General features: G+C 35.6%; 2 protein-coding genes across 3 annotated transcripts in view; one reads left to right on the plus strand and one right to left on the minus strand.

Annotated features, from left to right (window-relative positions):
* Nucleotides 1-17036, minus strand: part of LOC145997234 (tetraspanin-9-like) — a 199237-nt gene that overhangs the window by 160299 nt on the left and 21902 nt on the right. The window lies entirely within an intron of this gene.
* Nucleotides 1159-14602, plus strand: LOC145997233 (uncharacterized). Of its 2 annotated transcripts, XM_083134045.1 has the most exons (8): nt 1159-1351; nt 4034-4197; nt 4922-5268; nt 6753-7015; nt 7647-7828; nt 9038-9197; nt 10077-10207; nt 11490-14602. In XM_083134045.1, the coding sequence occupies exons 1-8, from the start codon at nt 1276-1278 to the stop codon at nt 11826-11828; spliced, it is 1662 nt and encodes a 553-aa protein (XP_082990171.1). In that variant the 5' UTR covers nt 1159-1275; the 3' UTR covers nt 11829-14602. The 2 variants fall into 2 exon arrangements, with proteins under 2 accessions (XP_082990171.1, XP_082990172.1); XM_083134046.1 differs by lacking the exon at nt 10077-10207 and having other exon boundaries at nt 11490-11630.

Consider the following 17036-nt stretch of genomic DNA (forward strand, 5'->3'; position numbering starts at 1 on the left):
TAGCGGAAAAGCGACGTAAAAGAACCTAGTTCAATCAATCAATCAATAATGCCGATATGACCATAGATAGTGCATACGGTGATCGATAAATTGAGGAGATAGTTGCTAAAGTAAACATAACTTTACATTCGTGAATCAGTGACGGCGACGGCTGAGGCCATGGCGTATCCAGCGGAGAGTAAGGAGTACTCCCACCCCCACCCCCCACCTTCACCTCGCCCGGAATACGAATAATGAAAAAGTATAAGCGGTTCATTTACATTAGAAAGTAAAATGCATTTTATTCAATAATTAAATAATAAATCACTGGTGCAATAAAGCGTTACCTCCAAGATCCAGGAGTTGTAAGTAGAGTGCACTCTGAAACTATGGATCTGAACTCGAATTATCATCATTACACTCGCACACACGCGTCGCATTTTATTGTCATTGCGAAATTATCCGATTACATTTTGACATGCTGGGGTAGCTATTGGACTATTCTGATTTTGGTGGGGCATAACCCAATCTACCCCTCCACCTTGGCACCTCCCCTGTTGTAAATGCTCAAGTCTATCAATGTATCTTAGCAGTGCCGGCGATTGGGTTCCAAAACACTGGGGGGGGGGGGGGCAAGGACAGTTTACTTTTCCTTGGTAGATAACATTTAGCATAGTGCGGCAGGCCCGTAGCCAGGCAGGGGCCAGGGAGCCCCCCTGACAGGGTCGCCAGCCTCCCCCTGGCACTGACGCCAGCCCCCCTAGGTAAAACTATTTTCTATTCTAATTTGAGGTGAAGAGTGAAATGTAGACAGAATATATTAATTTGTTCACAACTTCGTTCGTTCATCTTGTTTATGAGCAGAAGTCTAAGCAGCGGCAAGTGTTTAGAAGATTCTCTAGACTTTAGAGAGTTCTTTCATAGGGCGCCTTCTTTATCTGTACCTTCCCTGCCCCTGTTGCAGCCTCTCGTTTGACAGAAATCTGTGACTTTGATGTAATCATCCACATTCCTTCCGCATCTGCACGGAGAGAACGGATTAGTTGCAGGGGCAAAATATATTTGGTTCCACAATATTTCGTACGGTTAACCAAAGTTTAGTTACACCTACAAAGTGACTGTTTACATAAACCATTTGGTTTAGTTCTCTTAACAATCATACTTGTTTGAAGTTAGTTTTGTCCATTGAAACAGCCATTTTGTTGTTTGACGTTCTGTTTGTATTTTGAAACAGATATTTTGTTCCTTGAACAAAAAGAACGTGATTCTCGTACTGGCAAGTGTGACAAGAAAAACATGGCGGATCTCGGAAACGAAGTATCGATTCTTTTGAAGTTGTGGGGCTTTGAAGGTCTAATTCCTACATTTGCTGGTAAGTGGAACAGTTTTAAATAGAAATCATAATATGTGAAAAACATAAATATTAATTTGCGTACAGGCGTACGAGTTGAAATGCATATTTTCGAGTCTGCCACATCGGTGTCGGTTTTGTCTCTCGTATTTTAATCTCTACTAATTAATCAAGTATGTACTATTTAATCATACAGTATAGAGAATATAATGCATTACATGTGGCGCAAGTGTGTTTTGCGTTTACATAGGCGTGGTAGCTCAGTCTGCGTAGCATCTTTACTACCATGCGGACAACATGGGTTTGATTCTCGGGCCAGGAACCTTTCCCGCCCAAGTTCATTTTGTTTTATTCAGATTTCATGATACTACGAATGCAATTTTCGCATGGTTCGACTTTCATTTACGTCTGTTAACACATACTGCAGAGTTTTAGCCAATAGATGCTTTCGTGGTTGTTAGGCAGGTCAGGTTTGGTTCTCTTAGCATTAACATAAAGTCCCTAAATGCATGCTACTAAGCTTCCGAATTATTTCTACATTAATTCCCATTGGTCTACGATACTTACAGTCGCATGTTAACGGAAAATACATTGTCCATGGCAAGCCTGCTTGTTTGCGTAAGGTAATTTTTAAGTTGTTTTGGTACTTGTTTACTATCCTTCGGACACATTTATTTATTTTTACATAAGAAACTACTTACCGTAATAAGTTCCTGTAGCATTGTCGAACATCGGGAAGGTGTTTTGTGTGATGTGGGAATGTTTCATAGCTGAAATTCATGTTGTTCGTTGAAAATTAATTCTCCAACGGAGAATAGCTAGCCCCATGAACCATTGGTGCGTGGATAGGTTAGTTCTGTTAGGTTAGGAAACATAGTTAAAATTTGGTGTCGTGTTAGTATCAGGATCTAGAAATTGGAAATAATTGCGAACCATTGGCGCGTGGTTAGGTTAGTTCTGTTAGGTTAGGAAACATAGTTCAAATTTCATCAAAACAACATTGGGAACGAGTTTACAATACCGGACCACTCTCCAATTTCTATGAAATTTCGCCTACTCACTAATTGTGAACTCCTAATCACGAATCTGCATGTAATAATTGGCGGTCAAGTATGGAAATCGAGAAAAAAATGAAATAAACTATGTTTTCTTAACGTAATGTAACCCTACCATAAGAACAATAGCTGCACGGAAGACGCCATTTTCCCAACATGAAGAAATCAACAGGCAAGATAAGGTATAGTTTTCTTAGCTAAAATATTAATTTTTCTTTGTATTTATGCTAATGGAACCTAACCTAACAGGCCTAACCTAACCTCGTAGGCATTCCTCGTCTGTCGTCAACAAGATTGTTGTGCGTAAAGGAAGACCATTAGCTAATTAATTGCGAAAGAAAGATGGTTCCGAATTGCTGTGTATGGACAATCACCGTGGTAAATCGCAAGGTTATTTTACAAGTTGTACACGTAAATGTACAATTTTAACAAGTGACCGCCAAATATGAACTACAGATACGTCATCAGGACACCGAAATTAGTAAGTAGGCGAAATTTGATAGAAATTGGAGAGTGGTCTGGTATTGTAAACTCATGCCCAACATTGATACACCTTCAGGAATGTTCCGCGAAGCAGATACGTAAGTACGAATGTCAAAAATTGACGAAACGAAAATATTAGAGGTGTCCGAAGGATAGTAAATTTTTACCATTCCCAGTGTAGGTGCATTGCCCAGCTGTTCTAGATTGCATTTTAAATTTAGTTCAAATGCTGATTAAGTTATCTGAGCACAAAATGGGCTTAAACGACATTTTTGTGTCATTCTACTTTCAATTTACTTCATGCACTTAAAACATCAGTTCCATTAAATAATTGATGCCATGATAGCCAACTGAGGGTTCCATATTCCAGTCCTGGTCGAGGCAGTGTTCCTTTGGGAGTGTCTGTGCATCAATTTAATCAAATAACAATTCATCGTTTCTATTGAGATTAGCCAAAAGTGATGTAAAAGAAGGAATTAAATAACTCGTTGTGATTCCTGTTTTTGATAATTGTTCATTTCTAGTATCATGTGCATAATAGAATTCTGGGTACTTGAGTATTATACCGACTACCTCATTTGCCTATGTTAAATTATATTCCCCTCGCAAACATGATTTTGTCGATCCTGAAACTAGCTAATACTCTTAACCTAACCTAACCAGGTAGTATGTAAAATACTAAAGTACTGAATTCTGTTTGCAGAAATATTGGATCCCTATCTAATAGCACCCTTACCACCGTCACAGAAACCACATCATAAATATCATAAATAACCATAAATTAAAATCACTGTTGTCAACTCTTGTGTCTGTTTTATAACCTCACTTACCATTCATTTTCAAAACAATTTTGTGTTAGTGGTTAAGGTTACAAACTTGTATTCAGAACCTTTAACAATGGCAAAGGCCACTTAGGTTACATAAAGAATGGCCTCATGCTGAACCTCATTAATGCCACTTCATCCCTTCACCTTTTCATCAAGATTAATGAAATAGGAATAACCAGTGCTTATAAAAACAAACAAACCACCATACATTTGAAGAAAAAGATGGCTTCTGTTGTAACAAGAAAGAGACAGAAATGCTGTATTCTGACACAGCCCTGGATTTTCTAAATTAAACTTTCTTACTTATTCTTCCAAAATTTTGCTATATTTGTTTTCAGAGCATGAAATAGACATAGGTGCATTGTGCATGCTCACTGCAGATCATCTCAGAGAACTTATTCCAAAAATCGGCAGAAGAGCAATTTTTATGAAAAAACTTGAAGAATACAGAGAACAAGTAAAACTATCATCTACAGGGTACTTACTTGATACGCCTAAAGAGGTATGTAACCTAACTGTCATATATTTCTACACTTCAGTTTCTTGTTTCTTACTTGCTAGTCCTACAGAGGTATGTAATTTAATGTCTCATATTTCCCTCATCAAAATTGAGAACCAACTTGGTGAACTACTCCATTAACTGCTCAACACCGAGGTTTCCAATTTTGAGTCTTTACAATGTATGCATATACTTTTCTCTTCTTCCATTTCATGTTAAATTTACAAGAAATGTTATGTGTGACTTTCTTTTTTGACTTAAATTTTATAACCTCGATTATGCAATACGAGTGCATGGGGGAAAGAAATATGTCAGGTTTTACGTTTCAACCCAGAACACCTGGGAATGTAGTTACAGCTTATTCTTCCCTTCATCTTGTCCATCCTTTTTGTTTAATACCATTTTTAACCTGCAGGGCATGATGCTCTGAAGGTGACCTGATGAGCTTGAAATGAATACATTTTACATTTTGAACTAGTGTTCACATATTTATTTTAATGTTGTTACTAAACTGCATGGGTATTTATAAAATGTGCATCCAAAGAGTTGTGAAGGCTAAAAATAAACAGATAAGCTTCCTTCTCTATTGAATCATGAATTAAAGTAAAAATTATCAGAATTATCCAAATGGTTTTTCCTTTTCATGTATAACTAAGAAGCATTAAACATTTTTTGTATGTAAACAATAAAAGTTACATATTTATTTTTACATTTTTTTTTAATTTAGGTGCAATCTTCATCAGCTGAAACTTTGACAAATACACCAGCTGGTAGTACTATAAGTGAGAACTACATAGATGAATTTGATGTGTGCTGTGAAGATACAAGTGTAAATAATGTGAAACCTGAGGGTGGAATAGCAGAATATAGCATAAATGTACCTGAGACATCTGGAAGCATTCCAGTTAAAATACAAGAACCATTTACGTCACAAAACATTTTGGATATCTTACAAGGAAGTGGAAGTGGAAGATTTGTCCTTGGGACATATGAGACAGGAAAATCACTAAATCGTAAGACCAGAGGTCTGCTCGTTGATATCATCATCAACCATTTATTACAGAATCCTAATGTGTAAGTTTTTGCTTGAAACATTCTCTCTGAGTTTTAGAACTACCCCACTAAAGTATATTTTATGAGATGCCTATTATCAGGGACAAAGCTCATTTTGCAAATTCCACTTGAACAAAAAAAAAAAAAGGAAAAGACATCTGGTAAACAGTGACTAGTGTGTTTATTTAGTGAAAAGGAACATTATGCAATACCAGTAGCTTTTTTCAGTAGTTGACAAAAATATCTTGATCATTTGTGTTTGACAGAAGTGTAGTGTAGATAACTTGCACTTGCAAATGAAAATACAACAGCATCATTTAATAGCTGAAATGACTGCGGAAGACTATATTTGCATTAACCCAGTAAATTCACTTATGAAGAATACCAGATTTTTTTTCAGGTAAAAATAGAACTGACAATAGTGAAATTTCATTGCCATAGACTCATATTTTACCTCACGTCTACAGAACTCATACCAGTGTGTAATTTATGCCCAAATTTTAAAATTTTATGCACATAAAGCATAGCCTGGACATAAATGTCACTTACACTATTTTTAATCTTGTGAAGAACTGTACCATGGATTTGGCGTTGTTTATTATGAGCATTCTTATATTTAGGCGTAAGTACTATTACAATGACAGCCAGCCTCCCTGATGGCACAATGGTAGCGTCGTTGCCTTGTAATCAAGAGGACACTGGTTCTATACCTGGTGGGGCACATATCGGTTCAGATCCGACTCTAAACTGTAGGGCCAGTCCCAATTAGCCTTACTGTGCATAAAGTGGACTTAAAAAAGACCAACTCAATCTACAATGACAGCCATTTAACCTGTTCCCATTTCTTTATTGTCAGTTCAGCAGAGTTACTTTTCTTCTTGCAGCAAGGTTACTGGATGCTGGCTTATTATTTTTTTTATTAGTTATGTAAAGATACATCATGTAAATATTCATGAGATGACTACTCGGAGCATGATAACAGCTTTGGTCACCATGATATTCATTACCAAAGATAGATATCCAAAGAAGAATCTAATTAATAGTAGTGTTATGAGTGTACTTTTGGTGGAACGTAAGAAAAACATGACTATCGTGTACCGATTGCCTATAGTATTAACTAGAACAGGTCAAGTATCAAACAAAATAAACACATACATGATTATTTTTCGGACTTTTAGTGTACAGAAATGAACACACACACACACACACACACACACACAAATGCTTTGAAAGGTATGACGAAAGGAAAGTAATGATGAGTACAATGTGCATTTAAATGTCTGTACATGTTTTTGTTTGATTATGATACTACAGGAATTCTAACTTCCTAAAATTCGATCTGACAAACAAATATTACAGAACAGAAGTAAAATAACTCCACATTTTATTAATGAACAAGTTTTAGTATTGCCTCAAACTTTTAATTATGTAGAAATATAATTAAACCATTGCTACAGAGGGGAGATACCACATTCTTATCTCATCTCTAATTTTGTATTTTGCAGACGCCTGCGAAATGACCAATTTGAAAGTATAGCAGAAAGTATAGTGTCTATATTCCAGACAGAAAGTGTTTCAGTTTATTATATTCCTCCAGTTAAAAAGAGAGATAGCAGAGTGAACAAATCCTGTATATCAAAGGGAAAGTTGGTGGACAAATACAGAAATAAATTTCGAGAATTGAGAAGTGTTGGGATTCTAGGCAGTGTATCCAGGACAATAGGCCTATCAGAAAAATCAGCAATTGATGTGGATACTACTATTTCAGGTAATTTCATAAATTTTGTCTGAATTATGATATTTAATGTGTGTTTTTCATCAACTTAAAAATTTTCCATTTCTTTATCCTTTTTATTTGTTTAACAGTGTAAATGTTCTCTAAAACCCATTGTACCATTTTACAAAGATTTGCGATAACAAATCTGTTACATGTAGTCACCTATTTTCTGCAGAGTAAGGCAGATTTAATTTTTAGTAAATGGGGACATACATATTAATTTTTGAAGTTCTTGAAAGGTTCTTAAAAGAACCCTTGATTTGACTTAAAGTAGTATGGAATAGAGTTAAATGTGCTGTTATTCATTGATATGTTCCATTTGTAATGAAATTATAACACGGACGAAAAATGAAATGAAGAGTGCAAATCAAAGTCTTATAGGGCATGGTGGGAATGCCATCACATTGTAATCTGGTTCAATTCCCAGATAAGGCACAGTGCACTGGCAATAGCATTATGAGATTGTAATTTTTTCAGTTCTTATAGTTTTCTCATTACTGTGATTGATATTATACATAATTTACATTATTTTCATTATTATGTGTATCATTATGGAAGTTCAGAAATTTATCGGAGTGGAAACTATTGTGTAATATTTCCATATTCTCTGTTTATCTTAAAGACGAACAAGAAAACAGCAAGTCCTGGCTGGCAAATAGTTGCGAACCATGGCCAGAAGTACTAAAACATTGGAAGAATACTTGGAGCATGAGGCAGGAACAGAATCTGAAAAGTGATGGAAGCACAGTGCAACATTTTATAAAGGATTGGCCAGTACTACAGCACAGCTTGGGATATACATTGGTAAGCACACATCTCATTTCTTAATAAATGAATAAGTTGAAAGATTTGTAAAAATTGGAAGTGTTCAATGCTTTGTACAAATTAAACATTTGTGCTTTTTATTGTCCCATTTTTTGTTATATTATTTGGGTGCCACACACATCTATCTTTCCCAGGAGCTTCGTTTTCATATTTTCTGCTGGTGTATACAGTATTTCCAGTGCTGTTTATATATATTAGGATAATTTGTGACTATATTTTTTATAATTTATCGTAATGATGTTATCGTATTGGTAAAATATGTCTACAGTACATATTCTCTCATAGGGGTTTGTAGGTAAGGAAAAGTTACATGTGCATATTGCATTGTGCCATGAAGGCACATTTAGGGGATGCGGGGGTTAGGGCCCTACAAAGTGGTGACGATTAGCCATTTTTGCTCCAGTATTAGGGCCTCGTAATGCTAAGCCTCGTCAACTAAAAAGTAGTAAACTCTCCTTGCCCCCCCCCCCAAGTTTTAAAGGTGATGTGATCAGCACCAGGCTGTGGCCACCTTTACTTCCCAGGGTTACCCCAGGTACCTATTTACATTCGGCTGAGTGAACCCCAGAGTCACTTTATGCAGGGACAAGGCCAAAAGATCTCTGATCTTACATCACCCACCCCAGGAATGGAACCTGGGTCTCTGATGTAGCAGTAAAATGCCATAAGACCACTGTGACTCCAGTTCTCTCACTAATAGCATATAGGTTGTAACTTTGTAGTTATGGGATGAATGTATGAGACAAGGAAGGCAGTGTATCCCAGAATATTAGGAAGTGGCTCTATGTTTTTGTTGTTTCTTTTTTTCTTTTCTTTTTTTTTTTTTTTTGCTGTGGTGGAAATGAAGAAAAGATAAAGGAACAATCATATATCGGAAGAGACTGGGTGACGAGGGTCAGTTTTCTTACTGCCTTAATGCAACTAACATGATTTCAAAAGGTATATGTGGGCAGTATGATGAATATCCTCCTAACCATTCACATTAAAAGACTTGAGACACTGTAAGATATTTATATTCACTTGATGTAAAAAATCCTGGTCATGGTGTATTGTCGATTTCACAATATGGGATAGAAGCACAGGACAAAGCTGTATAGAAATAAATACATCTACTTTTGTTCTGTCTTTTGATTGCTACTTATGTATATTACTACTTCTTTTTTTTTTTTTTTTTTTGTCTTTATATAGATAGAATCAGACTTTGAACAGGCACATCCAGAAAGTGTATTTGAACTTCTGACACAATGGGAAACTTTTTTCCAGAATTTAAGATCCTTAAAAAGTGGCTCAACAGATGTCAATTATATGAAACTAGTGTCGTTGTTAGATGGTGCTAATTTAAGTGATGGTAAGTTCAGAGTTTCATCATATTTCACCTGTATGATAAGAATGAAAAGAAAGAAATTAATCATTTCAAAAGCTAGGCATGAATACTTTATCAAATTCTAATTGGAGAAGGAATGGACGTATTTCATTATATACACTGTTGGTTGTTATTAATCTTAAAATTTTTAAAGAAAATATAAGTGAAAACGAAACGGATTAAAAGTTGTTGGAAGTGTTTTTGATTTTCTTGCAATATACACCATTACAATTTACTCATTTACACCGATGTACTTGTCTTGCAAGATTGCCTCTTTAAAAGAACCCTTGACTTTACTTAATGTAGTATGGCATAAAGATAAATGTGCTCTTATTCACGATAGGTTAAATTTTTCGATGGCGCAGTGGTAGCGCCATCGCCTTTTAATCAAGAGGTCCCGGGTTCGATACCCGGTGGAACCATACAGTGGTTCGGATCCCACTTTAAACTGTAGGTCCAGTCCCGATTAGCTTTCTGTACATAAAGTGGACTTAAACACCAACTCAACTCAACGTTCAATTTTTAATTAAACTATAACATGTTACCATTGCTTTTGAAGAGATAGTGTTTAGTTCTTCATAAATCATATACCATATTTCTAGAAAGTGCTCAGGAGTCAGAAGTTTAGTGGACTGCTGTTTATCCATAATTATATAAATATTTCAAATAGAAGCATGCAGGTTATATTATTCAATTAATTCAGTAACATATTCTGCCTGCATGCTTCCAGTAGGTCTAGATAATATTAAGTATTTTTGTTAATGGATAATATTTTCCTTTGAAACATTTTCAAATTTTGCATTGAGAAAATGTTGAGGATGTGTAATCAATTACCTAAGTACCCTATTGGAACTATAATTTCAGATTCAAAGCATACAGTGCAAATCATGTTGCTTCCTTATATGCAACCACCTCCAGGGAGAATCAGGAGTGTGAGAAAGCAATGGAAACCATCCGTCCTGGAAAGCCAGGAAGGAATTATATGTCATGCAAAGGTATTTTTGTTCACAATTCTTTCCATATAGATAATGTAGTCTCAGTTAGGGGTATTGGTGTAAAGAACTCATAGCATTGGAGTAGACAGCCATATAGTAGCTTGATAACTACATGGCCTCTGCTTGGCTGACTCACTACTCAAGGTGGTGTTCCAGGTTCAAATTTTAATATAATGCTTGACAATTAGCAGATCTCCCACGTAACTGATGCAAGCCAAGTGGGAGGCAAACATTTTTGGTGTTGATTCAGCATTGTGATGTCAATAGGAAATCTACATCGTAAGAAATAGAGCTCTGATTTAAAAAAGACAGATAACAGAGGGAGTGAGATTCGATGCAATGGGCTGCTGTTTCACAGAGTTGGAAGCTCGGAATGTGTACTTAGTGTGAAAATTAATTTTCACGTGAATGGTATCTTATATCATTACCAGTCACCATAATGCGTAAGATAAATAACCACATATTTTTTGCATTCCTTTTAACAATTACACACACACACAGACACATATACAGAAGGAAGAGAGAGACAGAGAGGAAGTAATCTAGACTTCAGTGTCACACTTGTGGAATGTAGTGTTCACTTTTAGAAAATTTTAAATACGGCATCACAAATATATTCAACTTTCCATTTTATAACTTAGTATTACAGGTATTCTTATATTTTTGAGGGGTGGGGGTGTCTCCAAGCATCACGACAAAAAAATGTTCATTTACTTGTAATAACTGTTAAGTTATGAAAAGGAAACCACAATGCAAGCAATATGTACAGCAGGATGCATAAGTATTCCCAAGCAAATGGTCCCAGAACGTGTTTATTCTCTTTTTCAGTGATTGAAACAAAATACCAAACGAGCTGCTAACAACTTCTACACCAGCATACATTCACAGCCAGTCCTTAAAAACACGTCGGATGCAAGAGAAAAATAAATGGAAATAGTCATGGGTGATTTGCCAAGGAATACTTATGCATCCCACTGTATATACAATATGTGTAAATTGATAACATTTTGGATTAAATAAATGCTAAAAAAAATGCAAATTCCATATTGTTTATTTTGAACTGGACCTACAGTGTAAAGTGGGATTTGAACCACTGTCTCTATGTTACAGAATGTTATCTTGAAAATACATTCTGCAGCAAATATTTCCTTACATGTAAGTCTTGAATGTTTTCTTTATATTTATTTCAACATGTTTGAGGGTCATAGAATTTTGTAATTCTGATTGAACTGACCAACCAACCGGCTATGTGTATTTATTGTATTTTTTCTTTCTGTATTAGATTCCTGGAGACATTAACAGACTGAAATACAACAAGGTGCAAAAAATGCAGAATATAGGCCTCACAGTGCAGCCTTACATAATTGTAGTTGGGCCATCAGTGACTGAAATTCAGAGTTGTTATGTAAATATTGACAGCACATTGTACAAGATGACTTCAGTTTTGAAGAGCTTGGATATATGTTTTAAGGCTTTTCATGTTCTCAATGCATCATATCCTCCAGAATCAGAACATATCTGGTTACTTATTCAGCTGGCAATCTATCACATAACAACAAAATGGGATTCAAAAATTCCAAGAGTGTTTGAAGCACTCAGTGCTCTCCAGTGCATTCAGTGAAGGTGCAGTTTGCTGAGAAAGAGAAACTAATTTTGATCTTAACAAATAAAAGTATTCAATATGTTGTGTAATATGTAATGAAAGTGTAATATGTAGTGATAGTGTAAAATGTAGTGTAAATATGTGTAAGTGCATTATAGTTGATTCTTCCATGTAATATTCTTGCACATCAATATGTTTACTTGCTATAGGTGCAAAAAAACTTTGGGTACTCCTAAATTGCTTCTTTGGCACATAAGTTACAAGCATTCTGGCACTTATTTGACTGCCTATCATTGTGCTCAAGGAACTTGTCAAAGAAGTTTCCAAAATGCATACACGTTTCGGAGACATCTAGAAACTAAACATTGTAGAAATAATGTTGCAGTTACTTATACTATGCCACAGATATCTGGGACAGTGTGTCAAGAATTTCCTGCAGCTAACAGTGGTCCTAAAAGTACAAGCACCAATGTAAATTCACTGAAGTCTGTACCTATTAACAGGTTTGTAAATTCATTGCATGCTTCTGCTGTATCGTTTATTGCTAAACTATACAGTAATTCCAGCTACACAAGAAACCAAGTTCAGGAAACAATAGAATATTGTACAGATTTTTTACGCTACGGGTTACTTGACTTTCTGACTTGTAAAATTGAGCCTCTTCTGGTTGATAAATCAAATGAGACAACGGAAGATATGAGATGTTTATTGCAATATGTGATGGATCCTTTTGATAAATTACATACAGAACATCTCAGGTTCAAATATTTTACAGAATCAAAATTTCTCATTAAACCTAGCCAGTTTAAAATCGGTGAATCTATCTGTAACAAAAGAAAATGTGGCCAAGTAGTTTTGGATATTGAGCATCACTATGGACAGTTCATTTCCATGAGTAAAGTGTTAAAAATATTTTTGGAATTACCAGGGGTCTTAGACGATATATTTAAAAATATGTATACCCTCTCAGATTGCGAGGAACCTATAACACATTACATACAAGGTCAATTCTGGAGGCAGAGGGAGAAACAATATGAATATGAAATTCCATTGTTTTTATATTTTGATGATTTTGAAGTAGATAACCCATTGAGCGGTCACGCTGGTAAAAATAAGTTAGGCGCAGTGTATTATATAGTGGGTGGATTATCTGCAGAGTATTTGTCAACATTAGAAAATATTTTCTTGGCTTTGCTGTTTCACAGTACAGATAGGAGTACTTTTGGCAATGAGTCTGTATTCAAGGAGCTAAAAAAAGAGCTTGTGTCATTGGAAATTCATGGGTTAACAGTTAATCACAATGGATTAGAAAAGCAGTTGCATTTTAAGGTAAGTTTGATACTAGGAGATAATCTTGGCATGAATTCTATTTTTGGGTTCATTGAGAACTTCTCAGGAAATTTTCCCTGCAGATTCTGCAAAGCGCACAAGAATTTGATACAGCAACTTGAAACCGAAAAAGCAGAGTTGATGAGAAATGAACAGAATTATGAAGCTGATGTTTTAGTAAACAATTATACCGAAACAGGAATTAAAGAAGAATGTATATGGAATGCACTTCCTGGTTTTCATGTCACAAAGAATGCTGCTGTGGATATCATGCATGACATTCTTGAAGGGATTTGTAGGTATGATATGGCTAGAATAGTAAAAAAAATAATTGAAAATAAGTACTGTACATTAGAAACTCTTAATGATAGGCTAAAATTCTTTGATTACGGCTTATCTGAAACAAGTAATATACCACCAAAGATTACGATGGAACATCTGAAGAAGGGTCAAATTATGTACTCAGCTTCTGAAATGCTTTGTTTTGTGCGTTATTTTGGTCTGTTGATAGGTGATCTTGTGCCTTCGGATAATGATTTTTGGTGTTTATATGTTGTACTTGCAGAAATTGTAGAAATTGTAACATCTCGAACTTACCAAAGTAGCATTTGCATATTGTTGGAGGCACTAATAGCTGAGCATAATTTTCTGTACAAAGAATTGTTCAAGGAGAATCTCAAGCCAAAGCACCATTTTCTTACCCATTATCCACAAATAATGAATAGAATTGGGCCCTTGATAAATATTTGGTGCATGCGTTTTGAAGGCAAACATAGAACACTGAAAAGTTATGCACATGTTGTTGCCTCAAGGCGAAATATAGCCTATACATTAGCCTTGAAACATCAATTGCAATTCTGTTTTAGAACTCTTAGTAGAAAAGGATTACAAATAGAAGTTGTTTACGGACCTGGAGACAGTATTAATGTTAAAGACATTCCGAATTTCAATCATTTCAGTCATAGAGTACCAGTTAATTTAAAGGAACAAGTTTATTCATGCTTGTCAGTAAATGTAAGAGGGATAGATTACAAAGTAGGGGATGTTTTGCTCATTTCTTTTGAATCAGATGAACCACTATTTGGTAATATACAATATATTTTGGGAGATGACAATAAAAGTGTAAATTTTGTTGTAACATTAATGAAAACAATTGGTTTGAATTCTCATGTATTTGCATATGAAGTAGAGCATACTAATGAGTGGTATATCTTTGTTTATGACAGTGTATGTCAATATTCTCCAAGTAATGTTCACATTTCAGGTACTTGCAAGAAATATATATCAGTGAAAAGTAGCTTTTGAAACTCCACTATGTTTCTTAATTTCATATATGTATCAATGTAATTTAATTATAGTTCAGTTATTTTCTAAAGTAATTTTGTACAACTACTGTAACATTAATGAAAATGTCCTCAGTAGTAAATTTTGTGTACTTGTGCACTGGACTTGTACCATTAAAAGAGTATCATAATTTGTTTTCTTTAATTTCCATTTTCTTTTAAATTCATTGAATATTTTTCTGTGTTAAAAATAAACTGGTGCCTTGCGTAACAAACATCCTACATAACAAACATCAGCACGAGATGGAAAATGTCCCACATTGCAAACTGTGCATAAATATAATCACACATGATTAACCCATCAGCAGATGTAGGTCATTATCTTGCATGAGAAGCATGTGGGATACTCTATTTCATCTACTAGCAGCGACCAGGCTATATAATTCGTTAAAAACGATTGTTGTAAATACACTAAAAAAGAGACCGATCAAAACATGAAATGCTGAAATAATAATGAATTAGATATTTGTACTTGCATATATACTGTTATGTGTGTACTTTTTATAACTATTGTGTGTACAATATTTTCTATAACTTCTAAATTAAACAATCCTAGCATTGAAGGTATTTTGATATTCCCAGCATTATTTTTTTTTATTTTGCAATGTTCAGAGATTTTTTTTTGACCTGGCTTGGGAATAGATTAAAATTATTGCTATGTACTCTCTCGTGGGAATCTTTTGGGCTAGACAGTGTATATCGGCAGAGAAGGGGACAAAGTGAACAGGTGGAAAAAAAAGCAGTACACGCTGCTGCAAAGGCTGGCAACTGAAGTCACTATCCCCAACCATGCAATTCCATTGCCTGTCACATTGGTGGAGCCCTCTCGAGTCACCATTTGTGCAGAGACTTGTTTTTATTTGCTCACTCCTGAGATTCCCGGAACAGAGTATAGTGACCTGTGAGAAACAGTGTTCTGCTCAATGAACATCCTGGAACAGATTTTGTTCATTATTCGAGACACCAGTTTGTTTGTGTGTGGATATGTATATGAGTGCAAGATGAAATAGGTCTCTGAACTGAAGTCACTTTGCCATGTTTTTCACAACCAGCTGATTTGGTATTTGATGCTGCTGCACTATACCCTAGCCATTCTTAATTGTTTTTTTAAATTCCTCATACTGAAGTGTTTATTATTACGTTAAGGTGGTATTTTTTTTTCAATGTCACTGCACAGAAATTGAGTAGACCACATACATTTTGTAGCTAGAGTGAAATATGCCATAAAACATGATGCAAAAAATTATAGTGAGATTGCAATGTGTCATTGATTGATTGATTTGTTGTTTTAAGTCCACTTTATGCACAGACTGGCTAATCGGTACTGGACCTACAGTTCAAAGTGGAATACGAACCACTGTGTGCCTCCACCGGGTAATGAACCTGGGACCCCTTGATTACAAGGTGACGACGCTACCACTGTGCCACAGGCCCGCAATGTGTCATTGCAACATATACAAGACAGTACCTCAAAATATAGTTCCCCTTTTTTTCGCTAAGTGCATAGCATTAGTGTCGATTTTTTACATCCATGGTAACCTGTGGTAACTTGATGATTCAGTTTGTAGGACGTCCAACTACCATACAAGATACCTCGTTCTGATGATCATATCTGTTTCTCTCGGATAAAAAAAAGAGAGGAAATTTTTCGTCTGTCCTAGTAGAAGTAGCTGTGGCACTCATCTGGCCTCACATCAGGGGGTGTAGGAATGTGCAAAGGGGGCTATAGCACGGTTCTGATGATCTCCACTTTCAAATATGGAAAAGAAATATATGCTTCCATGCCCCCTTCGCATCTGCATATAATAACAGGGAATATCTTTCCAAGGATGGAAATAAAGACTTGTAACGGAGGGAGGATAACTTAATTTAGACCCATACATCATACATGCATGAGCGTAACTTGGGACTTGTATGAACTTGAGGCTTAACTTTTGGGGGCCAGAGTCGAAAAGTTCTTCATCCCATAAAAATAGTGTCCAGGATTATTTGCTAAATAATTGTTATATTTGCATAATTATAAATATATCGTATTATTTATTACTTACCTTCTCAGGTCTTAGGATGATGATAAAAGTATCCTTAACTTGTAAATGTTAACAAACCTGAAACTTTTAGGAGGGCAAGCACCCCCCCCCCTTGCCCCACCAAGTTACACCAATGCATACATGTGTGTGTGTGAGAGAGTGGTATACATATTATGTAAAAAAAATATATATAACAAATGAATTTCACAGTAGTATATATTAAAAAAATAGTGTGTGAAATCCTTTTAAACAGGGGGACAATTCCCCCCACCACAACAATTTTGTCCTACAAAAATCCAGTTGGTAAAGGAATTTGTTTGCTTCTTTACAAATACCGCATTTTTTTATATGAAATATATACCTAAGTATATGCATCTATACTACAGGGTGGCTCAATAAGTCACTTAACACCCTCAGTACAAGGCCACTGCAGTATGGAATTTGAAATTGGCGATGACCAATCGTTATCTGGCCAAGGGGGAACCACATTGACGCCACCCACACGGTCGGCGGCCATCTTGATGTTC

Source organism: Lepisma saccharinum, chromosome 13, assembly GCF_977018435.1.
Source record: "Lepisma saccharinum chromosome 13, izLepSacc3.1, whole genome shotgun sequence".
In the NCBI taxonomy this organism is placed as follows: domain Eukaryota; kingdom Metazoa; phylum Arthropoda; class Insecta; order Zygentoma; family Lepismatidae; genus Lepisma; species Lepisma saccharinum.

Excerpts from the sequence above, each read along its gene's own strand:
- LOC145997233 (XM_083134045.1), top strand. The coding sequence starts at position 1,276 with ATGGCGGATCTCGGAAACGAAGTATCGATTCTTTTGAAGTTGTGGGGC. Across the intron at positions 5,269-6,752 it reads TTATTACAGAATCCTAATGT|ACGCCTGCGAAATGACCAAT; the intron begins GTAAGTTTTTGC and ends TGTATTTTGCAG. Across the intron at positions 10,208-11,489 it reads GAATTATATGTCATGCAAAG|ATTCCTGGAGACATTAACAG; the intron begins GTATTTTTGTTC and ends TTTCTGTATTAG.